At 39.4% G+C, this 25,681-nt stretch overlaps 1 protein-coding gene across 1 annotated transcript in view; it reads left to right on the forward strand.

Annotated features, from left to right (window-relative positions):
* The window catches only part of slco4a1 (solute carrier organic anion transporter family member 4A1), a 75,404-nt gene that overhangs the window by 45,097 nt on the left and 4,626 nt on the right, over positions 1 to 25,681 (forward strand). Inside the window, exons 2-11 of the mRNA XM_008110169.3 lie at positions 1,228 to 2,213; positions 6,906 to 6,996; positions 9,048 to 9,169; positions 13,480 to 13,591; positions 19,096 to 19,250; positions 20,499 to 20,694; positions 20,805 to 20,970; positions 22,341 to 22,513; positions 23,758 to 23,822; positions 24,990 to 25,138. Of these exons, the coding sequence (XP_008108376.1) occupies positions 1,400 to 2,213; positions 6,906 to 6,996; positions 9,048 to 9,169; positions 13,480 to 13,591; positions 19,096 to 19,250; positions 20,499 to 20,694; positions 20,805 to 20,970; positions 22,341 to 22,513; positions 23,758 to 23,822; positions 24,990 to 25,138 (2,043 nt within the window). The 5' untranslated portion in view covers positions 1,228 to 1,399. The remainder of the gene's footprint in view (positions 1 to 1,227; positions 2,214 to 6,905; positions 6,997 to 9,047; positions 9,170 to 13,479; positions 13,592 to 19,095; positions 19,251 to 20,498; positions 20,695 to 20,804; positions 20,971 to 22,340; positions 22,514 to 23,757; positions 23,823 to 24,989; positions 25,139 to 25,681) is intronic.

Below are 25,681 nucleotides of genomic sequence, written 5' to 3' on the forward strand. Positions count from 1 at the left end.
AGAGTGCACACAGTTTAATTATCTACCCAGACGTTTGTGCTATGTAGTGATAAACAGATGTGAAGGCCTGGAATAAAATTATTTTGACATTGGGAACGCCTAGTCACAACTTACAAGCAGTTTTTATGTGATTGAAAGAGGGGGGAGGGGGAAGAATAGCACGTGCCCATCCCTGTATAGAATTAGGGTGTTTAGAGAAGAAAGAAGAAGGACAGAAATTCAGCAAAGTGGGGGCTGCAACAAAATGTTGTATCATGGGGTGCTTAGGGATGCAAAGACGCAATTGTCTCATTTCATGTGGTAAGTGGGAAATGTTCCCAAATGTTCTCCTTCAGGTCTCAGAGACAGTGTTTGCATTTTTGTGAGTGATTCGTGTGATTTTTTTTTGGTAGTACTGGAATCAGCAATAACAGTAGTCATCTTGCATTAATTAGTCTAAGTGATAGCACTAGATGAGTTGTTTGTTGCCTTATGCCATTTTGTACTCTATGAGCAAAAGTCTAGCATTTCCCCTGTATCACTCTCACTCTGTTTGCTCTATTTTGTCTATAGAATAAGTGAGACTTTTAAAAATGGTGCAATTAGTCATGAATTTAAATGTCATGGCTCAATGCTGTGGAATCCTGGAAGTTTTAGTTTTATGAGATATCAGCACTCTCTGGCAGAGAAGGCCAAAGACTACAACTCCTAGAGTGCATATGTTTGTTGTTTATTACATATCACCTGTTTGTTTTGTTGAGTATTTTATTGCATGTTTATGTTTGGATTAGCTTCACAGCATTGCTACCCATCATTGCATAGCACAATGGATAAATCCATAGGCAGATACAGTAGAGTCTCACTTATCCAAGCCTTGCTTGTCCAAGCTTCTGGATTATCCAAGCCATTTTTGTAGTCAATGTTTTCAATAGATCGTGATATTTTGGTGCTAAATTCGTAAATACAGTAGTTACAACATAACATTACTGCGTATTGAACTACTTTTTCTGCCAAATGTGTTGTATAACATGATGTTTTGGTGCTTAATTTGTAAAATCATAACCTAATTTGATGTTTAATAGGCTTTTCCTTAATCCTTCCTTATTATCCAAGATATTCGCTTATCCAAGCTTCTGCTGGCCCATTTAGCTTGGATAAGTGAGACTCTACTGTAATGACAGTATAGAATCCCACTGTAGGATCTTGGCCAAACTATGCTCTACTAACTTGATGTCATTTTCTTTACAGAATGAAGTGGCTCAGGGTCTTATCTTTGCCCACCTACTTAACCATGCATTTACAACAAATTCTTTCTTCTTGAAGATCAAGTCAATCCACAATTGAAAGAATCAAAAACCAGCCTTTGTGTGGAGAAGGAGAGAGAGAGCATCACACATTCATTGGCTCCTCTTTGGTGGAAATGCCTCACAAGTTGACGGGAGAAAATGGCTTCACCTGCACCCAGAAGCTTATTTTCTCTAACGTATCCAACCCAATGGAGAACAACCCTTCTTTTGATACTTCCAGCCCCAAGGACTCTTGCAACACCCCTCTGAGCAATGGCACTTTCTACTCCAATGCAAACAGCCCTTCGGATTCTTGTGTTAAACCCCTCTGTGATGTGATATCAGAAAATGACAACCACTTCAATGCAGGCATTAAATATGTCTCCTCAGAAGGAGAGGCTCTTGTGTGTGGGTGGGGTGGCTTCACTCCAAATTGTTTACAGTTCTTCAATAAACCCAAAGGAGTTTTGTTCTTCCTTTGTGTAGCTTCGTTCCTCCAAGGAATGACAGTGAACGGTTTCATCAATACTGTCATCACTTCGATAGAAAGGCGATTTGACCTGCAGAGCTACGAAAGCGGGCTGATCGCCAGCTCCTATGACATTGCTGCCTGTGTGTGCTTGACGTTTGTCAGTTACTTTGGAGGCAATGGGCATAAACCGCGGTGGCTTGGGTGGGGCGTCTTGATCATGGGGATTGGGTCCATTGTCTTTGCACTGCCCCAGTTCACCACCAGCCAATATGAAGTACACTTCTCAGAGGACCTGGGCATGTGCTCCTCCAATCAGAGCGTGGGGTGCTCAGAGAGCGTCTCCAGCCTCTCAAATTACCGCTTTGTCTTTATGCTTGGACAGTTCCTTCATGGAATCGGAGCAACACCGCTTTATACCCTGGGAGTGACCTATTTGGATGAAAATGTCAAGTCCAACTATTCCCCTGTATATATTGGTAAGTTATCCAAACTGAAGAAACCCTATGGTAATTTTGCTTATGGTCGCCTTATGTCAAAAATGACTTGAAGATTAAAACCCAATGGATTCAATGCATTAGCATCAACTGCGTTTTGAATCACAGCTTAAAGAACACCCTGGGCATTATGGCCAATGATCATGTTGTCTGGTGGGTTGTGGTATTAAAAACAATACCTTTTTCTAGGCCCAGATCTTTGCAAGGTTTGCAAGAGCTGCTGATTTAAAAGCAGCCTAAAATCCATCAGTGTGATCACAGTGTTAGAATTACCATCTTTGCAACTGCCTTGCAGTTAGGATTTGAAACAGCGGGAAGTCTGAAAGTATCTCTACCAGCAAGATTTACCTGCAGGAAGTGATCCCACACAAACTGTATGGAGCTCCCTGCAGTGCTCTAAACTGGCTGTGACATTCTTGCAGAGATTTAAAGCTCCATGGAAGAGGGGGAGATTTACTGAAGGGGAGTTTTCTATGCCAAACAAATCCTACTCTGCCTGTCGATGGGAGATGTAAAACAATTGTGCTCCCTCCCTCTACTGGGAAATGCACACCTTTCAGTCTTGCCACACACTGCTCTTATTTGTTCTATTAATTATATTTCACACAAAAGGGAGCATTAGTCACAGATGTAGCTATTAGGTACATCACAGAAGGTTGTTAATGATTTCCCTCTCTAATGCTGACATCTGCCTCATTCAGCCAGCACAAAGGACTTCTCCTCCATTTACTTTGTATAGAAGGAGCCCTGTGTTGTATTTAGGAACAGTGTTCCACGTCTGTTTAGGAACAACCTAGCCTTGACCTCTACCCACTCCCTTGGATTAGATCAGTGTTTCTCAAACACTGCTCCTCCAGGTATTTTGGACTTCAGCTCCTAAAAATCCCACCCGGCTGTTAGGAATTGTGGGAGCTGAAGTTCAAAACATCTGGAGGAGCAGGGTTTGAGAAACACTGGATTAGATGAAGCCCTGCTACAGGCCTTTATGGTAACCCCCCCCCCTTTTTTTTTTTCATGCCAGGAGCAACCGGAGTTGCTTCTGGAGTGAGAGAATTGGCCGTCTGCAAGGACGTTGCCCAGGGGACACCCGGATGTTTTGATGTTTTACCATCCTTGTGGGAGGCTTCTCTCATGTCCCCACATGGAGCTGGAGCTGATAGAGGGAGCTCATCCACGCTCTCCCCGGGTGGGATTTGAACCTGGCAGCTTTCAGGTTAGCAACCCAACCTTCAAGTCACAAGGCTTTTATCCCCTAGGCCACCGGAGGCTCCATGGTAAACCCTGAAAAGTACAGTCTGTAAACTTGTGAAGCAATCAGTGTCACAACAAACATTTCTGGGAGTGGCTGCATATCCTACTTTGCAGTGGAGAGGTCTCCCTTTGATGATGCCCTTTCTTTGAAAGGGCTCCAGTTAAGAGAACGCAAAGAAACCATTGTGGTTGCCATCAAAAATCCACATTTATATAGCAAACATGTCTGATCCAATCTTTGGTTCTTATTGTGAGGTGCATTGGTTTTTCTGTTTAAATTCTAGCAACTGTTTTGATATTTTACATCTATCCACTTATATTGGCAATTAAGTAAAAGGAGGAGCCCCGGTGGCGAAGTGTGTTAAAGCACTGAGCTGTTGAACTTGCAGACCGAAAGATCCCAAGTTCAAACCCTGTGAGTGGCATGAGCGGCCGCTGTTAGCTCCAGCTTCTGCCAACCTAGCAGTTTGAAAACAAGCCAATGTGAGTAGATCAATAGGTACCGCTCCGGTAGGAAGGTAACGGCGTTCCATGCACCGGCTCTTCGGCTTAGAAATGGAGATGAGCACCAACCCCCAGAGTCAGACATGACTGGACTTAACGTCAGGGGAAAAATTTTCCTTTACCTATCCACTTATATTGCATTTCATCTCAAACAAATCAGTGGCCTTTTCCATCCATTTGTATGTTGAAATGTGAAAGACCATGCTAATAGCTATATGGAATCTGAATTAAAAAGCCAAGGTGAAAAATACAACAAAGACTCCTTGTTCTCTGGAGAGAAGAGAAACACTCTAAGAAATAAAACAAAATCTGTAATCCACAAATAGCAAATCTTTTCACTATAGGGATGGGAATTGTGTGGTCCTTCAAAATTTTGTTGGACTGGAACTTTCAGCATTTCTTACTATGGTGGACTTGCAATCTACCATCTGGAGAGCAGCACTTTCCCCAGGCCTGCTTTATTAGAACCAACTGGAATATGAAAACCCAAAGCTTATTTTAGATGTTTAAACCATAAAATTAATAACTTGAAATTCAATGCTGGAAATGTTGTGTGGTTCTTGTCACTTTTGGCACTTGAAGTGAAACAGTGAGGCAGCAGCCATTTTAAATAGGGGCTTACTGTATAAGCCTTGTGAGGTTTAACAGCCTCTCTGCAAGCCTTATGAGGCTTGACTGGAGATAACACTTAGCCCCTATTAAAAATGGCCACTGATGCAGAGGGAACCATCAAAACAACGTCTGAGAACGCAAACCTTTAAGAAACCTTTATGGCTACCCCTATGAAATTCATGGGGTTGCTAGAAGCCATAAGTCAACAGACCACATGAAAAACATACACACGTCTATTATTTTTTGTTTATATGTTTTTATTTTCAATTTACATATTCATTTGTTAAAAGAAAGGAAAGGGGTTGTTTGTTTCATACCCGTACATTTTACCCTTGATTTAGCCACGGGTTAAAGCAAAATCTATAATATTTGCCCCAAAACTTGCCCTATGCTTATAAATGAGGTTGATTTATAAACTTTGTAATTTAAGCTCCACTTGGATAGTACCTTACTACAGAGTTCCAGAATGGATAATGCAAGCTCGATGACTCAATGGTAAGTTTGCAAGTATTGCATGGTATAGCAATGCTTAAGATATATCATTGCTTAACACTTACAAAATGCAAGGGAAAATCCACACATTGGTACAACGCAAACAACCAAAACAGCTTATCTTGGCTTAAACCTATTTCACATCTTCAGTTCTTGCCATGATAATGGTATTGTTAATATGGTCACCAAATCTTTTTCGGAGATTGAGCGGACTCCCAACTAGATTAGAAGAATAAATCAGTTCAGTTTATTTATGTGTTGACTCACCATTCAACAATTGATTCCATGTCTCTAATCACCTTGGAACTAATTAACAGGAGTCCAGCCATTGTATGTTAACTTAATTTAAGCGCTGAAAAACAATGAAGACATGTTATTCCATAAAGCATTACTCTTGAAAATATTAAAACAATAAAAAGTCATATCACTAATTTTGTCATGGAAGTGCCCATAGGCACAACTGGTTTCCTTATGTAGAACAAGCAGTAAACAAGAGAACAACAGCAATGGAAATGTGATTAAGAGGAAGGAAATGTTACCGTTGCTTCTGGAATCTTTCTTCTTTGACTTCAGCTTAGCTGTAGTAAGGTACTATCCAAGTGGGACTTACATTACAAAGTTTATCACAGGAACTCACACTTATTTGCCTCACACTTTAAATAAGGAAGATGCTAAATAGGACTATATAGTCTATGCCAGTTCTTCTAGTTTTTGCTCTAAAAGAGGCTTTGGACTTCAACTCTCAGAAATCTCAGTGAGCACAATGAATGGATATAAATTCTCCAAACATCTAGAGAACCAAATCTTGAGATCCATGGTTCTATAAAATCATCAGTCAATCAAAGGACCATTGCAGGCTAAATCTCTTGAAATTCAAGGTTTGGAAACCTTCTCTGACCACAAATGAGAGCCTTGTAAGCTTAAAATGGTCAATTGGATATCAACAGTTGAAATAAAGATTCCACTTCCCAACTGCATCCCATCTCTCCTTTGCAGCCTAAAGTTCCACAAGATAATTGAGTTGTTGTATTCCTTCAAGTAATTTCCAACTTGTGGTGACCCTAAGGCTAACTTATTGCAGCCTTCTTTTGCCAGGATTTATTCAGAGGGGGTTTGACTTTCTTGTCCTCTGAAAGAATGTGAGTTAGCCCAAGTCAAGTGAGTTTCATGGCCAAGAAAGGATTGGAACCCTAGTTTTGAGAATCATAGTCCAATATTCAAACCACTACACCATGCTGGCTCTGATGCCCACTAGTATATTTTTATATTGGACTATGAAGGATTCTGGCTAAACTGGATGCAGATATTCACTCTCTTTGTCTTGGCTTGCTCTGAGTCAAGCTGAAATTACTACTACTACTACTTCAGCTATCACAAGATGATGGTGATGATGGTAGTGGTGGTGGAATGGTGTTGCTTTCCTCATAATTAAGCACCATCTTTTGTTTTAGCCTAGCTACAATGCATGGCAACATAATATAATTACTTGAATTGGTCGGTTGCTCAGAGACAATGTAGGTCATCAGGTTGAAGCAATTGCCTCTCTCTGCTACAAAGCCACCAAGGAGTCTCTTGCCCTGCAGAATCAAATAAAAATAGCATTGCCTTAGCATTCCAAATGCAGGTGTATAAAGATCTGTTGTTGAAGGAGTGCAAAAGATTAATGAGACCATGGAAGAACTGAGAGCATAACAGCAATTATTTATTTATGTACTCTGCAGATTTCTCAAATTCAGCAAAACTTTAGAATACAAACTTTGCATTTTTGCACTTTGCATTTTTCCAAATATCAATTTTGATGCTTTTCATTTTCAGCCATTTTCTACACTGCTGCCATATTGGGTCCTGCAGCTGGTTATCTGGTTGGAGGAGTCTTTCTAAATATTTACACTGAAATTGGGAGACAGTAAGTGAAACACCTACTATTTTTTTTCTCATCATAGCAAATTTGTTTAAATCTTTATTTCTCTTTAACAGCAATGTAACTACATTCTGCTACAGTCATCTGTTATTGTTCATGAATGTCTAGAAAAGGTCATCAAGATATATTTTTTACTTTTTTACAGTACTTTTTCAAATTCAGCCATGCCTACTTTGCATTTGCCCTTGCTCACATCTGGAATCTAGCTTCTGAGATAGTTCCCAAATCATCACCTCTCTGTCCCCAAATTTTTTTAAAAAAACAGTTTAACACCTTTGTCATGGTGGTGAAGTCTGTGATCAGAACCTCCTTGTATTTGCTAGTAGTGGGCAGTCATTTATGTGCTAGTGGGGCAATGCATCTGCTTTCTGTTTTAGTCTAAACCTTAAAGAGGAGTTGCCCATTGTACTGAACCTACTGGAGACACAGGATTCTGGATTTGGGATGTTTTTTGAAATCTTGATTAAAACTCCAATAAGATTTTCTGCCTTCTGATAAGGACATCACTAACCACAATTAATGCCTTCAGCTCTATCACATGGACAAACTCAAGGGCACTGCTCATCCTTTTTCAGCTTTAAACTGGAGTTGATGAGACAAGCACTTGGAGATAAGACACTTGTAAGTAGGTCTCTCAAAGCTCTTCCAGCAGAGAAGTGTCTTCTCCAAAGTAGTACACAGAGCCAACTGCTATAAAGCCAGTGCTATTGTGGATACACAAATATTGACAATGGAATCACAGCATTCTGGATACCAAACAGTTATAATTACATTGGTCCCAGCCAGCACAACCAATTGCCAGAGACCACTGGAGTTAATTTTAGGGAACCACAAGCAGCCCATCATTTATCTAGGCAAGTTCACTTTTTGTATCAAACTTTACTCACAAATAAGGCTAAACCCAATTAATCAGAGTCAGCCATGCTTACTACTTGGATGAAAAGCTGCCAACAAATATCAGATGCTGTAGGTATATTCCAGGGGAAGGAACTGGCAAAAACACCACTGGGGATTCCTTGCCTAAGAAAACCCTATGAAATTCATGGAGTCACTATATGTCACCAGGCAAAATGAAAGCATATACACAGAGGCAAAGGTTCAGTCAGTGTTGACATCTTTGCATAAGTTTTCAGGAAGCATTCTTTCGTATAACAAATTTGTTCAAACGTTTTGGTACTTTCAATTTGAACAAAAGCATTAATCTTAAATTAATTTAAAGAACTAAGCTCATGATTTAATTTTTAATCCCAGAATGGGTTTGTGAGCTTTGAGGTGAGCCGCTCAGATTCTCCATAACCTCACCCCCCTCCCCATCTGAAATGTGAAATATTAACCCTACCATAAGTTGCTGCACAATTCTAACAGAAATTCTGTTCATGCCAAGCTCCTAGGGTAAAATGGTATTTATGAAAGATGTGACAGCATCAAGGGTTACTCCATACCATTTTGTTCCCTTTATGGGAACTAACAAATGATACCCTTCTTTCTACTCAAGCTAAGGGCTACTTCTACACTGCTATATAAAATCAAGATTATTTGCTTTGAACAGGATTATATGCAGTGTAGACTGATATATCCAGTTCAAAGCAGATAATGTGGAATATCTGATTTGATAATCTGAATTATATGGCAGTGTAGAAGGGGCCAAGATGACATTAACCAAAGTCATGATCTGGTGGATTCCATACCACTGTAATGGTTCATCTGCTCTGGATTTCAATAAACTTGCCAGGTTTTTTTACCCGAGAGAACACCTGACATCTCTAGGTCCTCCAGAGTGATTTTGTATTTTTGCTCCTCTCCCCATTTTCCAGCAACATGGAAATGCCCATTCAGGGAAACAAGGCTGACACACTTCCCTGGACAGACAGCATGGGTTGGATGATTTTGATTTCTGCAAAACACCATACTCACTAATAGGATACAGGTTGTGTGTATTTTGCATTTGAATGATACAAATGTGACAAGATCAAGAGAGGCTCGTTGTGAAGTGATTTTCACCCATAAATAACTCTTTCCCTGTGTTTTATTTGCAGAATTGATCTGACCCCAGACAATACCCTATGGGTTGGAGCTTGGTGGATCGGATTCTTGGGTGCTGGGGCTGGTTCCCTTTTGATTGCAATACCCATCTTGGGCTATCCACACCGCTTGCCAGGTACGTTAAAAATGTTCCAACCAAAGTGATTTACAAAGCAAGCCATGTCTTCCCTGAGATATTAGACAGAGGCTAAGTGGGAAGCATCTCCTTCACCTCATTCTGGTTATGTCCAGAAAGGCAGATTACTCAGTGGTAGAGCATATGCTTTGTATATTGAAAGTACCCCATTTAAATCTCTAGAATGTTTAATTTAGAAGATCTCAGGTAGTGATGAAGACATTGAAATAAACTTTCCATACCTTTACTCTGTCAATTATCAAACTGATTTTTGTGTGTGTGCATGTGTCAGAAGCGACTAAGAAACTGCAAGTTGCTTCTGGTGTGAGAGAATTGGCCTAGGTTGCCCAGGGGATACCTTACCATCCTTTGAAAGGCTTCTATCATGTCCCCACATGGGAAGCTGGAGCTGACAGATGGGAGCTCACCCCACTCCCCGGATTTGACCTACAGACCTTTTGGTCAGCAGTCCTGCTGGCAAAAGAGTTTAACCCATGTGCCACCGGGGTCTCGAATCAAACTGGTGATTGCATTCAAGAAATAAAAAAAAGACTAGGATTTGCAAAAGCGGCTATGAAGGAGCTAGACAAGATCCTGAAGTGTAAAGATATATAATTAGATAGGATTATCTGTGCCAGCATATTTCCAGTTTCTGTGATGGTTCTGAAAGCTGTGCAATGAAGAAAGCTGATAGGAAGATAATTGTTTTAGATGTGGTGGGTGGTGGAGAAGAGTTCTGTGGTTACCATGAATGGCTAAAAAGACAAATAAATGGGTCCTAGAATAAATCAAGTCGGAACTCTCAAGATGGCTAAACTATGAAGACATAACTCACTAGAAAGGACAACAATGCTTGTTAAGATAGAAGTCAGTAGGAAAAAGCCACATTCCAAATGGAAAGACTCCATCAAGGAAACACACATCTAAAGCACTCCTGAAACATGCTTATCCAATTATTCTAAAGACTCAAAAGCAGGAGAGTCAGTCAGTCCAAGTCATTCCATTCCTCTCTCAAACAATTCTTACTATGAAGAAATTCTTCCTAATGGAAGTCACCACAGATCCACTGCTTTTTTTGATCAGGCATTTCAAGGAGCCGAAAGTGGTGCTGTGGCCAACAGAGGTTCCTCAGTGACCTATTTTAACTTGAGTAAGTGACTGAAGCACAGACTGCAAATGAAAAATGAGACCCATTCAGAAGAGTAATTGGTCCATTTGCAGAACTGTTGATCACCCAGAAATGGTGTCAACACAAAGGTGAAGCAATTACCCCTAAATTTATGGATCAGTCTCATTTTAAAGGGCTTTTTTGGTTGGCTTTTCCTTTGATTTACCTAAAGAAAATGACAGAGATAAAAGATAATACATTAGAGGGGAGAACTATCTTCTGCCTGAGGATAACTTAATAAGTGGAGATTGAGTTTCATAGATAAATAGAAGGATATGTGTTGTCAAGCAATATCAGTGGCAAATGTTATTAATAAGGAAGAATGTGCAAACTAAGAGAAGGGCTGCAGCAATCTGCTTTTGGCTAAGTCTACTGGGAAGGGAGGCTTTCCACCTCCTTCTGTTAATTAAGAGCAAACAACTTCTGTATTATAAATTCTATTTTCAGCAACTGAAATAAGCTGAAATCAAAGTGGGAGGAGGAGAAAAAAATTGGACTTTTAAAAAGTAGCTGAAAATGGGATAATGGAGGATTAATTGGGCGGTGCTTTCCAACCTGAAATGGTTGGAGTATTTGAAATCAGCCTTTTTGACAGCCATTCTGTTCTACTCTTTTGCATTTACTCACTGGCCCAATCATTACATTTGGACACCTCCCATTTTTATGTGTGTATTAATCAGTTTTCTTTTTATGTCCCGTGATTTAAAAAAATCTTCATGCTAGTTTAATCCAAGCCAATTTTCATGCTCTTTTAAGTCTTAGAAATGTTATTGAGCTGGCCAAGAGCCACAAAACAAGATCATCTTAATGCTTAATAAAGAACTGGGATTAATTTAAGAATAGAAGGTGCCAACTCATGCAAGCATTCTTCCCTCCCCAGCTTTTCTGAAGGAGAAGGTGCTAACACAGAAATAAAGGGAGGTAGCCTCATAACGCATATAAGAGGGAGCAAGCAGAAGATGAAGGAAATCTGTTTTGGATCAAACATGGTATCTGAATAGATTGAAAATAATAAATATAGCATAAGAATAATCACAAAATTTTCCAGTCAAATGATAAATTAGAGAAATGGTTATTATCTTCACACAGGCCCTTGGTTAAAGACTGCCCATCCCCATAACAATTATGTTCCTTGACCATTTCTGCATTGGTTGCACTTTTCCTGGCTAATTTGATATGAACTCAGGGCCTCTCCCATCCCAAATTGATCTCCAACAAATTTGCATCACTTTATTCTGTTATCTTGAATTTACTACTTTTATAATGTGCACTTTACTTAGTCTATTATCGTAACCTCGCTGTTTTTAATTCCATGTTTTATTAAGTGTGTTTTTTTGTTTCTATAGGTTAATGTTCAAAATTTTATAATTTGTGTATGTTTTTGTTTATTGATGTATTGTATATTGTATATTGTTATTGTTTTTATCTGGTATTATTTGTAAGCTGCCCCGAGTCCCCTTTGGGGGAGATAGAGGTGGGGTATAAATAAAATAATAATAATAATTATTATTATTATTATTATTATTATTATTATTATTATTATTATTATTATTTTATTATGACACAGCAAACAAGATAGATAAGCTGGATTTCGTTTCACAAAATCACAAGTTGAACACTTCCCAAGTGTCTACGACTGTGTGATGTACTTTCGGATGATGTGCGCAGATCCCAGCAGGGTGGCCTTTTGCAGTTGGCAGATCATAATTTTGTCAATGTCCAGGCCTGTAGCAAGGGGGGGGGGATTGGGGGTTCAACCCCCCCCCCCCCCAAATTTTTCAGGTTAAAAAAAAACCCTGGTTTTACTCATGAATTTTAACTGGTTAACCAAATCCCCATGCTAAGTCTATGAGACGTAAAACATTAAGAGTCCCTCCAGGCGCTATCTCAAGCAGATATTGACAGGTCTGAACCTGGGGGGGGTGTGGGTCAAAATTTTCAAAACCCCTCCCGAATTTTTGTTCTGGCTACGGCCCTGTCAATGTCTATTGTATTATTACTATTATTATTATTAAATTCTTCCTGCCTGGAAACTGGGCTTCCAGATGTTCTGCCACTGTTTGTGAATAGTCACTGATATCTTAGCGAAGCACTATCCTTCTGTTTCATTTGTGGACTTCCATCAGACTTCTTCCATTCTTGCATTTGATTGCTTTATGACATTAAGATTTCTATTTGTGTGATGTTAATATGTGCTGATAAGTAAGAGAGGGGAGATGAAAGTGACAAGACACCTAGTGGATCAACACACAGAACAAATGATGATGAAATGAAGAAGAGCATCTGCTTATTCTAACCCAAGTATACCATGAATAACTACTGTAAATAAACTTGAATGTTCGGTTTCAGAACTGAAAATGGTTGAAATGCCCTCCTAACTTTTCCTAATGTGTTTTCTACATTACATAATTATAGGCATTTTATTTATTATTTATTTGCCATGGCATCATCTTCTGGAATCTTATACCTTTTCGTTTACTAAGGCATTTGATCACTATGGCTGAGAAATCTCAATAACATAACGCATAGGATGGAGTCAAGACAGTTAAAATAGAAACAGAATACTATGATTGGGCAGTGGAAGTGAAAACTAAGTTGCTAACAATAGGAGCTTTAAGTTACAATATATTCCTAGTTTTCATCATAGTCTTTTGCCTTTGTCCTCCCCCTACTGCTGGAATACTGCTTTGAATGCAATTTCCTGCTTCTTGGCAGGGGTTGGACTGGATGGCCCATGAGGTCTCTTCCAACTCTATTATTCTATGATTCTATGATTCTATGAAACGTAACACATGGAGAAGGAATGGGTTGTGATTTGAGATGTGACTTTTGCCCCCTGCCTCCTGACCTTTCCCCATCAACAGGGAGCCATGGAAGTCCTTAGTCCTGCAAGCTTCCCAAGCACAGCTGATGCTGAAAGTAGAAATGCCACAGGTTGAAAGTGTCAGGTGCATGGATGTTTGGAGTGAATATATGGTTGTGACACTGCTACCTATGCCTTCCCCTTGCCACACATACACAATATCAATGAATGGGTGAAGGACATTTCTGGTTGCCTTTCCATATGACCATCAATTTTTTAATTAAATCTTTTAGTTGCAAGGCATGAAACTCACTTTCATTTCAAACTATGTGATTTCAGGATCCCAACGCTACATTGTCATGAGAGTTTCAGAAGCCCATCAGCTGAAAGAGGACAGTCAAAAAACAGCTTCAGATCCTGATTTTGGAAAGACAGTTAAAGACCTTCCAAGGTGAGAACCTCTTCTTCTCAACATAGAGCAATCTATGTTGTATCCCCCACCCCATCTTTCTCTTTGAGTATTTTACCTGGAAAGACCTCAGAGTTTTTTTGATATGTTCATCTCTAACTCAGAAACATCCTTGTTCCATCTATCAAAAATGAATGCATTATCAACTCACCATCTTGGAGCTGAGCTAAACTGGAGAGTTCATGGCCATCACATCTTCCCTGTTTCTTTCCTCTTCTGTGCCACACAACCTGATCAAGAATTTGGAAATTTGCACTCTCTGGGAAATTTAAGTTTGTCAGAATTCATATATAGCCCACTTGTTGATTTTAAACCAATATGGCCAATTTTATTTTTTAATTGCACAAATACATGTACAAAATTCCTAGAAAATTTATGAAAATCAGTATGAGAAAAAACAGAAAATGTTGCAATTTGAAAGAAAATACAAAAAATCAACAATTTTGAGATCCAGAGATTGCCACATTCCTGTATTGGCCACGGTTGTCCATTTATCCAATTTGATTGTTAGAGGCTAAGTGGTACCAAAGTTGATAAGAACCTAAAACAAAGCTTGGAAAAATTATTCCTTTGCATGACTACTCTGAAAGTTCTCAAGCCTCATTCTGAATTGTTACCTGCATGTATTGGTTGCCAGGTAACATGGTTTATGTGGAGTAATATTTTGAAGGCATTTCAACCTTGCTTTTGACTATAAGCCACTTTCTTCTGATAAGGAAATAGCATGCAAATGCAGTGTATTTGTGCCCATGAGGGTATGACCAAGAATAACCCAATTATAATTTGAAGAAATTTGAGTACTAAAACTTAGCAAACTAAATGCATTTATTTATTTATTTATTGGTTATCTAATTTTTAAAGTATGGTAAGCATCTTTTATCCCAATATGGGCTTCAAAGCAGCTAAGTTAGTGTCCCATGGGACAGCAGAGCCACTGAATCAATTGGCTGAATTTGTTTTCTGCACAAATTATTTTCCAAATGTTGGATTCAATAGGCCCTAAAGTGTGACCAGTCTTCCAAAAAGGGCCCTGTTTTCAAAATGACCTTTAAAAGTGCACTGTTTCCTGCAAGAATACAGTTAGTGAAGAATTACATCCTTGATCCTCTTCCACTCTGCTGCTTACCTGATCCACAAGAACCATTCCAGAAATTGAGGTGGAAAGAAGTCAGGGACAAAGAAAAGGTCCAATGGGACATCTTTTCAAATACTTAAACATGGCTAGGCTATCATGTCCCCTCTCAATCTTCCTTTCTCCTGGCTTGAATTGTGCTGCCCAAAATTTGAAAATAATGCTCTTAAAAACCTTTTTGCAGAAAGCATTGTTTTTTCCATAAAATATAATGACTAAGATCTTACATCAGGAAATGTATGGAGAAGAAGCTATGACATTTCCCAACACTAGCCTCCAAAATCCTATATTTGAAGCCACATAGTTATCCCTCTCTTGCTCCAACTGAGTCATGTCTGTAGCACCAGAAAGCAGGGCAATGGTTAATGATGTGTCCAATTCTTTCTTGGTTATGGAACATGTTGAGAGGCAGCTGCAAATCTCTGTTATGGTCCTGAATGTCCCAACAGGCCCCATAACCAGGAGAGGGCTGTACATGTCAACATTACCCATTGTCCTGCCTTCCAGTGAATCAGAAATGGCTCTGTTGGAGGGAGTGAGATTTTGGAGCCACTTTTGGTGAATTGTGCAACAGACATAAAATAAATTGAAATAATTACAGTATTGTAAGTCAGGGCTGCATCATTATAATTCCTGAATTCCAAACATTTTCTGCCACCATACACATAATTAAGCATAGCCATGGAAAAAGGTGCTGGTCTTTTCCACACTCACAGAAGAATAGTTTATCCCATGGCACTTGACAAATTCTGATGGGGTATTTCTGGGGATCAAGACAGTCATTCTCCTTAAGAACAGGACCACTGTGAATATTCTTTGCAACCTGAATACTTTGTGGAGAAAGAGTTAGCCCTGCTGGGCAGCGACGCAATGAAGGTTTTCCAGGAATCCATTTCCTGTCTCCAGCCTTTGTGTGTTCTTTATTTTAAAGTGATTATCTCCAGTCCGTAACAAAAGGACATCACTTTGACTTTTAGCTTTTAGTGCCAAAAAGTCCAAGACTAGAACTGCAGGTTGCTTGAGGACAAAAGGTTATATAAGAGGTTTAGTGAACTGCCTCTTTATCAGAAGACCTTAGTGCTAGCAGGCAACCCTTTCAGTCTTGAGCCAGAACCTAGTAGGAGCATTTGATTCCTGGGTCTATTTGGCTTGGTCAGTTAGTTATGCTATTCCTTTCGAACCAGATGTGTTTTAATAAATGTTCTATGAGATTCTGATAAATAGCAGATAAAACTATATGCTGCTGTAATATTTCTAAGCCCTATGCATAGTTATGAAACCTGGACAGTTAAAAAGCTAATAGGAAATGAATCAATTTATTTGAAATATGGTGCTGGAGAAGAGTTGTATCAATACCATGGAATGCCAAAAAATACAAATTAATGGGCTCTACAACAAATCAAGCCTGAAATATCCTTAGAAGCCAAGATGACAGAACTGAAGTCATTGTGCTTTGGAAATGAACTCATCGAAAAAGGTGATAAACTCAGTTTGGCAGTGGGAAAAGAAGAAGATTCAGTTGAAGGGGAATAGAATCAGACCCCTTATTCACTGCCATATAATCCAAATTATCTGCTTTGAAATAAATTATATGATAGCGTAGATTCATATAATACAGTTCAAAGCAGTTGTGGATTATCTGATGTGATAATCTGGATTATACGGTAGTGTAAAAGGGGCCTCAGGGCCTATTTATGCTGCTATAAAATGTGCTTTGGAACTGATTTATGTGGTCAGTGTAGACTCGTATAATGAAGTTTAATGCAACTTAACTTCATTATATGAATCTCACTGACGATATAAAGCAATCAAGGAAGTCACAGTAACAAATCTATAGGACCTGATTGAGGCGGGTGATGACAATATGTTGTGGAGCCTCATTCATAGGGTCACCATAAGTTAAAACTGACCTGATGACAATTAACAGCAATAAAGAACAACTAAATAGCTGTATAATGTCTTGTTTTACCTTTTTTTCTTCTTTTGAAAATGGAGACAGTTGGGCTAATTATTAGTAGAACACTTCATTTCAAAGTTTTCAGGAGGAGAGTGACTATTGAGATTCTGATAGCATTTTGTTTGTTTGTTTGTTTTAGCCAAAGATTGTTTGAACAAAGATGAGGCAAGAATAATATCAAGGGCCAGGTAGAGGCATCTTAGGGACTGACTCAGAAAGACATCTAGCCACAGTGTTTGGTAAGGGAGTGATTGGTTATCAAACCACTTAGGTGACCAGAAACAGAAAGCTGCCTTTTACCAGTTTAAACAAATTTGTCCCAGTAGCATCCACTCTGGTTTTGGCATCATAGAGTTTCAGGCACAGAAAAAGTCTCACAAGATAAAAAGATTTGCTGAAGTCTAATTAGAAATGTCAGAAATAGAACCTGGGTCTTTCTGCTTGCAGAACATATGTTTTGTGACTGCTCAGTTATGGCTTATTCCCAGCTGGTTCCACAGTAAGCAAGAGCAAAAAGACAGGGGCCTTTCAAATGGATCCAATGAGATGCTGAAGGTTTATGGTCTTTCAGAGCAGAGAGCATGAGGGACATAAAATACTAGATATTTGTGTTTGGAAATATACCTGAAGCTGTTTGCCAGAAGCATTTTCATTTCCTAATGGTTTCTGGGAAGGTGGAATCCAGGAACATCTAGTGCCTTGTCTTGGGGTACATCTACATGTGGGATTAATGTAGTTCAACGCCATAGTAACTGCCATGACTCAATGCTTTGGATTCCAAGATCTTTTGCCTTATCTGCCAAAGAGTTTGATGTTTACCAAACTACAGATCTCAAGTTTCCATAGCATTGAACTATGGCAGATAAAGTGGTGTCAAGCTGTATCAATTCTAGGGTGTAGATGCATCATCATTATCAATGACCAATTATCACACTAGCTCACAAATTAGTCTTTGAACCTAGTAGGAGTGTTTGGGACCTGCAACCCTGATAAGAGGTGATCCTGGGCCTATTTCAATAGCTGGCAACTAAGCAAATCTTGTCCAGTGCACTGTGATGTACAGATGGGTTCACAGATGCAATAAGTCTTCCTCAGGAGCAGTGTTGGTGACTTCCTTGCAGAAAGGATGGAGGCAAAAACATTCAGAATCTGATATATTTGTGAGATTCAAGTATTCATCCCTGGAAAAATCCTCTTGGATCTTTATCAACTGAATGGGCTTTAATATCCGATAAAGGGACAGATAACTAGAACCATCTTGGCTCCCGAGGGGCCTTGTTTGTGCCCAGGAGAAAAGGTTACATCTGGAACCATTTTCTAGATAGAAATATACAAACAATTGCCACATGTCAGAAATGCTGAAATATCTGTTGGCACCTATCCTGCTGAGGTCTTATTCATGCCTTATGTCGTCTGGATGCTGTTGTTTAATATCTTGTGCCAATATTTCCCTTGGTATTAATGGCAAGCCAACTGGTCTAACAGTCTGTGATGCCGTCTTAAAAAACAGGAATTATATTAATCATGGTTCACTCTTCTTATGCAGCACCAGTAAAAAGCAGGTGTGCATGACATAAATTATGTGAAATATTTAGACATGGAGTGGTATTGGAGATGCACTCTGAATTTTACGCTGCAACTCTCATTGACCCCAACATGTTTTGGGCTTTAAATTAGTACAACCCCCAGAGCCCCCAATGGCACAGTGGATTAAACCACTGAGCTGCTGAACTTGCTGACAAAAAGGTCTGTGGTTCTAATCTGGGGAGTGGGGTGAGCTCCTGCTGTTAGCCCCAGCTTCTGTCAACCCAGCAGTTTGAAAACATGCAAATGTGAGTAGATCAATAGGTACCGCTCTGGTGGGAAGGTAACGGTGCTCCATGCAGTCATGTCGGCCACATGACCTTGGGGGTGTTTAGAAATGGAGATGAGCACCAACCCCCAAAATTGGATATGACTAGACTTAATGTCACAGTAAAACCTTTATTACAACCCTATACCAAGCAAAACTTGTTTAGTGCACTGTGATGTACCGATGGGTTCACAGATGCAATAGGTCTTCCTCGGGAACTGTGGCTTTGAAAAATCAAATCAATTCATTTGAAATGCGGTCTTTCTCTAATCTTACTGCCTTCCACTTTACTGAGCACTTTTTCCAGTGAGTTATGTTGTCTCATGATATGTCCGAATTATAACAACCACCGTTTGGGGTGCCAAAGTTCAAATCCTTGCTCATCCATAGGAACCTCATTGAATGATCTTGGATCAGCTACTCTCTTTTAGCCTAAATTTGCAAGACTGCTGTGAGAATTTTGGTCATCAAAGCCATTTTTGGATATTAGCATTGTTTCAACTTGTTTCTTTCTTTTCCTTCTCCTCTCACTTCACATTTTACAGGTCAGTATTGCTGCTACTAAAGAATCCAACCTTCATCTTCCTCTGCTTAGCTGGAGCCACGGAAGCAACACTTATTGCTGGCATGTCAACCTTTGGTCCCAAATTTCTTGAATCCCAGTTTAGTTTAAGTGCCTCAGAAGCAGCAACTTTGTTTGGTAAGAGGTGATGCTTGTGGTTCTTAATTTGTTGGATGTGGTTATTACTGCAATTCTTTATCAGTATTTTTTTTTCCACCTACAAGATATTTACTCCCAAAGTTGCCTAAATTATTCTTCTGGGTTAAGTATACCACCATTAAAAATGTTTTTCTTCTTGTGTACCTTCAAGTAATTTCCTAGTTATGACCATGCTATCATGCTTAGTGACTTCCCCATGGTCACCCAGGGAGTTTCCATGGCTGAGCAGGGATTCAAACTTTGGTCTACAAAATTATAGTCCAATGCTCAGACCACCACACCACATTAGCTCTTCAAAGGAAAATACTGGGGAAATAATGTATCAGTTCTTCCTTGTGGTATTCATTCTCAGTGTTTTATAGTGAGACATATATTCAAAAAGCCTGATCTATCAAATGTCTAAGTGAAAACATCCCATAAGATGAAATCTTTGCAGTGTGGTGGGCTAAAGATATTAGGCCAACTAATATCTCAGATGGAAGTCCAATCAGTGGGACTTTAGATCTTCAAAGTAGAGTACCAACTCAAGTCTTAAGTTGCTTCATTCGTCACTTCCAGAATATGGAAGCATTACCTTTTGAGATGACAACTCCCTTAATCTATCCATAAGCATGGCTGAGGGATTCCGGGGGTTGTAATGAAAAAGAAGGCATGTTTCCAGACTTTCAAAGCAACAGCATTGATGCAATCACCATCTGTAAAAATAACAGTTTGACATCACTTTAACTTCATTGACTCAATGCTGTGGAATGCTGAGAGTTGTAGGTTTAAAAGATCTTTAGCCAACGCTGGTGTCTCTCAAAGCTATGGATCCCATGATTCCATAATATTGAGACATGACAGTTGAAGTGATGTTAAACTGTATTATTTGTACAGTGTAGATGCCCCCACTGATGGAAATCTCTACGGTGTCTGAATTTGAGCTGCTAAAATATTAGTCATGCCTTACCATACCTACCTAGGTCTGTATTTTGACTGAGGAACTGAAAACCACTAGATGAGTATGAAAGTTTCATATGGAGCTAGACTCTAAATGGGAAGTTGATATATTTGTGACATCTGGAAGTGGGAGGGAATCATTGCAATGGTTGATTAGATGTTTGTTTCAGTTCATTTTTTAAAGAAAACATTAAAAATATTAATATGTACACATTCTCTGTATATGGCATGGAAAGAACTTGAATCCATCCTCTGAAGTGAACTTTCCTGTTTCTTCTTCTTTGGAAGGCTACCTTGTGGTTCCAGCAGGAGGAGGAGGCACCTTCCTTGGAGGGTTCATTGTGAACAAATTCAAGCTGCGTTGTTCAGGAATCATCAAGTTTTGTTTATTTTGCACCCTGTCAAGTCTGCTGGCAATTTTCATCTTTTTTATTGATTGTCCTAACATGCCCATGGCTGGAGTAACCCAAATGTATGACGGAAGGTAGGCATCATCTGTCTTTTCTGAAGCTGCAGTAATGTGGAGTTATGGGGAGGTGATACCTTTGCTGCATTCCAACCAATGTTTGTTTGCCATCTCTGTGTTTTATTCAGTGACTTACTACAGGGGCACCTCAACCTGTCTTCCCCTTGCAATGCGGAGTGTGACTGCCTTCGAGAGATGTACAGCCCTGTATGTGGTAATGACGACATTATGTACTACTCACCCTGCCATGCTGGCTGCAAGCAAGTCTCAACCAGTCATGAGAATGGGAAAAAGGTGTGTTCTGATGAGAGTTTCCATCTCCCTTATCCTTTACACCCTCCAAAAATCATTTTCTGCCCCAAAACATATTTTAGGACACATGTGTCAAATGCAAGGCCTGTGATCCAAATCTGGCTTGCCATGTCATTTTGTGATCCTATGAATCCTGGACTACAAGTCCTGTATCCCTCATCATTAGACATCATGACTTGGGCCAATGGGATTTGTGATACAGCGACATCTGGAAGCTGCAGTTTGTTTTGTTTAGTCAGGATAGTGGGCTTTGAATTTAGATACAAGGCTTGTCATTATAATGTCTGAATTTAAAATGCTCTTTAACCTTTCCCCAAACTCTGTTGGGTTGCAACTCCCATTATCCCCAGTCCTCATGGTGGATCATCAAAAGTGATGGGAGTGTCATTCAGTAACATCTGGGGACCCAAAATGGGTAAAAGCTAAAGAACACTGTCCACTATGTATAAAAAGTCTAGTTGACCTTCTGTATCCATGGATTGCTTGTCCATAGATTCAATGGCTCTTTGATAAGACTGATGTGGCTTTGATGAGAATGAATTTGACACCCCTGTTCTAGGGGGAGTGGGGTCATTTCCATCAAATGGACAGTGGTTATCAAAATTTCCAAACAAAGGAGAATCTCCAACCAAGGGGAAAAGAAGGAGTAAATAGGTTATGATGTGAATTCTTGAGTTTTTCATCATATGTAAGAACAAAACACTACTGACCTTTTCTGCTGAGGGAGAAAAATAATGCTTTTGCTCAGCATTTTCTGCACATTGAAATGTTACAGAAGATTTTTCTATGTTGCAAAACATGTAGGTTTTCTTCACAAGAACGTATCTATTGCACAAAAATGCATATTTTCTGTGCAAAAAAACCCCCCAAATATGTTTCTATGCACAAGAAACATTTTCTACACAGAAAAAAATCAAAGAGTTTCCAGCAAATAAAAATGCCCTCTGCAATATTTTGAGACCTTCAAATAGTCAAAGAAAATGGCACAAAAGTCTCATTGTTCTATTCTTTTTTATATATACCTTGACTGGGAAATGAATAATAAAGACTATTCTTTCAATTCCTAAATTTGTTATCTGAGCTTATCCAAACAATTGCCTATCAGCTGTAAGAGCAATGGTGTGTCTCACTTACAGTCAGAAAAAATACTAAGCGAAAGGCTGATATCTCAGTCTTTTGTTTCATTTTGCTTTGCTGGATGTGTAAACCTGATTTTTGACTTCCTTAGGAACAGTGTTAGTTATTATTTCCTTCCATAAGTGAAGTCTTTGCTAGACACCTTTTCTGATGCGCATTGTTATTTAGATTCATGCTTCTTTTAATCTGGTTCTGTTGGCTTTATTCTTACCAAGGTTTACCATGAGTGCAGCTGCATTCCGGGTCCTGCTCCCCTTTCACCTGGCTTGGCTACAGCAGGAAAGTGTTCATCTTCATGTGAAAAGAGGACCATTCTTCTCATTTTCATCTTTGTTGTCATTCTCTTCACATTCCTAAGCAGTATTCCTGCTCTTACAGCTACACTAAGGTAGGTCAGAGGAATCAAACTCATTCTTCAAAACATTTCAGAGAAGACAATTTTGCTTGTTTCCCAAACCACTATATTCACTGTTGCTTACAGCATATTACTCTGCACTGGAGCCCCCAATGGTGCAATGGGTTAAACCCTTGTGCCGGCAGGACTGCTGACATGAAGGTTGGGTTGCTGACCTGAAAGTTGCCAATGTGAATCTGGGGAGAGTGCAGATGAACTCCCTCTGTCAGCTCCAGCTCCCCATGCGGGGACATGAGAAAAGCCTCCCACAGAATAGTAAAACATCAAACATCCGAGCGTCCCCTGGGCAACGTCCTTGCAAACAGCCAATTATCTCACACCAGAAGCAACTTACAGTTTCTCAAGTCAGTCCTGACATGAAAAAAACTCTGCACTTATCATACCAATTTACCTTTGGCTGTAAGTCCACATTATTGAGTACCAAAGTCAGATTCATTACAATGTCTGATTTCTATGTATGATTTTGAAATTTGGACAATGTGGAAATTTGACAAGAAAAGAATCAACTCATTTGCAATATTCTGGCACCACAAATACTGCCAAAAAAGACAAATAAGTGGATCCTTGTGCAAATAAAGGGTGAACTCTCCTTAAAAGGCACAATGACTAAACTGAGATCATTATAGTTTGGCTATATCATGAGAAGATAATATACTTCACTGGAAAATCCAATAATGCTCAGTAAGATAGAAGACAGTACAAAAAGAGGAAGGCTGCATTACAAATGGATAAATTCAATCAAAAAAAGCCACCACCCTGAGTTTAATTTAAACCTTAAAGGACCTATACCAAGTGTTGCATCCTTTTAGATAGCTTATTTAAATCCATGTAAAACTACCTCAATGGCCTGGAAGCCGACCAATCAGATATCTGCAGTTTAAGACTATTATAGGATAGGGAACTGCTAGGTTCCTGCCAACCTAGCAGTTCGAAAACATGCAAATGTGAGTAGATCAATAGGTACCGCTCCAGCAGGGAGGTAACGGCACTCCATGCAGTCATGCCAGCCATATGACCTTGGAGGTGTCTACGGACAATGCTGGCTCTTCGGCTTAGAAATGGAGATGAGCACCAATCCCCAAAATCGGTCACGACTGGACTTAACGTCAGGGGAAAACCTTTACCTTTACCTAGGATAGAGGATCATTGCATTATGATATTCTCACAAGTGGTTCCTGCTAGTCGTGATTTCTAAATGTTTATTTTATTTATCCTAGGTGTGTTCCTGACAGGCAGCGGTCGTTTGCTCTGGGAATCCAATGGATTGTAGTGAGGACTCTAGGTAAAGTAAACAGTCAAAATTGGGTTATCTACTGTTTAATCAAAAGAGTTTCTGTCATAGTTATTCCTCAGCATAAGTGTGTGTGGTTTGTGAATATGCACAAAGACCAGAGGCTCTTATGGCATTAGAGGCTTTCATATGGATCATCAGGGTTCATCAGATAGTTGGGGTGCATCTACACTGTGGATTTAATACAACTTGACACCCCTTGAATTGCCATGGCTCACTTCTTCGACCAGACCTCACATGAAATACTGTATCCAGTTCTGGGTGCCACAATTCAAGGAGGATATTGAAATGCTAGAATGTATCCAGGGAAGATGAACAAAATGATAAAAGGTTTAGAAACCAGCCCTATGGGAAACGGCATAGCCAGCTGGGTATGTTTAGCCTGGAGAAAAAAAGGCTGAGAGAGGACATGATAGCCATGTTCAAATATTTGTAAGGATGTCATACTGAGAAGGGAAGAAGCTTGTTTTGTTCTGCTTTAGAGACTAAGACATGGAACAATAGATTCAAATTGAAGGGAAAGAAATGGCACCTAAATATTAGGAAGAACTTCCTAAGGGAAAGAGCTGTTCAGCAGTGGAATATGCTGCTTCTCTGGAGCTTTTTAGGCAGAGGTTGGAATGGTTTGATTGTCAGAGCTATGTACCTTCAGTCATTCAGAAAAGTTTGAACTTTAGAGATAACTGTAAATGGTTGAACTTAGAGATCAGGACAAAACATTAATTGTATTTTTACTCAACATCTTTGCAATCTGAAGACCTAGCTATCTTAAAATACTGTACAGAGATGACTGTGTTGATGAACAGACTGGAGACTTGCATTCACCCAAAGAATATAAATTATTCTGTTATTCAAGGGAGTTACGTGTTTGCATATAAAACATTGATACTGGGACTTGTGCTTTGAAAAATATCAAAAAAATGATCCTGGCAAATTTGATCTAAGACTTCCCAAGTCATTATTTCTATTGAATCACTGAACCTGCTTTAACTGCGAGTGATGGAAACTTTCAGAACAAATCTAAGGCCAATGATTACAGTGGGAAACATCTTACTGAGTTCTACAAAGTAGGAATTTCTAAGCACCGTGCAACTGTTGAACAAAATTATGTAATTATATATTTGTCAGCAAATCATTCTCATTACTGTCTCTGTCTAGGTGGCATTCCAGGACCAATTGCCTTTGGGTCAATGATTGACAAATCATGTCTTCTCTGGCAGAACCAATGCGGTGAACAAGGGTCTTGCTTTGTGTACCAGAATTTTGCCATGAGTCGATACACCCTTACTGCTGGCCTTATATACAAGGTAATCCAGAATTATCTTTCTGCTCTATCTTATTTAGTATAAAGGGCTTTTCTGGTTCTTTTCTGTCCTATTCCATAGAGATCAAGGCCTCAAGAGATAGTCACTTGGAAAGCTCAATAGTGCTTAGATGTCAAAACATTTTTTTTCTCACGAAAGTGGTAAACCTGTGCATGGGTATTAATCAGAATGTATTTGGGACTTACATGACTAAATGCTCCTCCAGATTACACACAATAATATCAGAATTTTTTAAAAAATGAATAAAGAAGAGGTTAAAACTAACCAAGCAGCACACACATCCCTTGATTTTTCCTTTGCCCAAAGGTACAATTCCCAGCTGATCTTGAAAACTAAGCAGGGTCAAGGTTAGTACTTGGATAGAACTGTCAATGATCATCAGGTGTTAAAGGCTACATTTTTAAAAAAGGAACTGGTAAAACCACCTCTGAATATATCTTGCTTAAGAATACCCCTATGAAATTCAAGAAATCACCATATATTCACAGGAAACTTGAAAGCCTCCCCCCACACACACACACACAC

The sequence above is a fragment of the Anolis carolinensis genome, chromosome 4 (assembly GCF_035594765.1).
Source record: "Anolis carolinensis isolate JA03-04 chromosome 4, rAnoCar3.1.pri, whole genome shotgun sequence".
NCBI classification, from domain to species: Eukaryota; Metazoa; Chordata; class Lepidosauria; order Squamata; family Dactyloidae; genus Anolis; species Anolis carolinensis.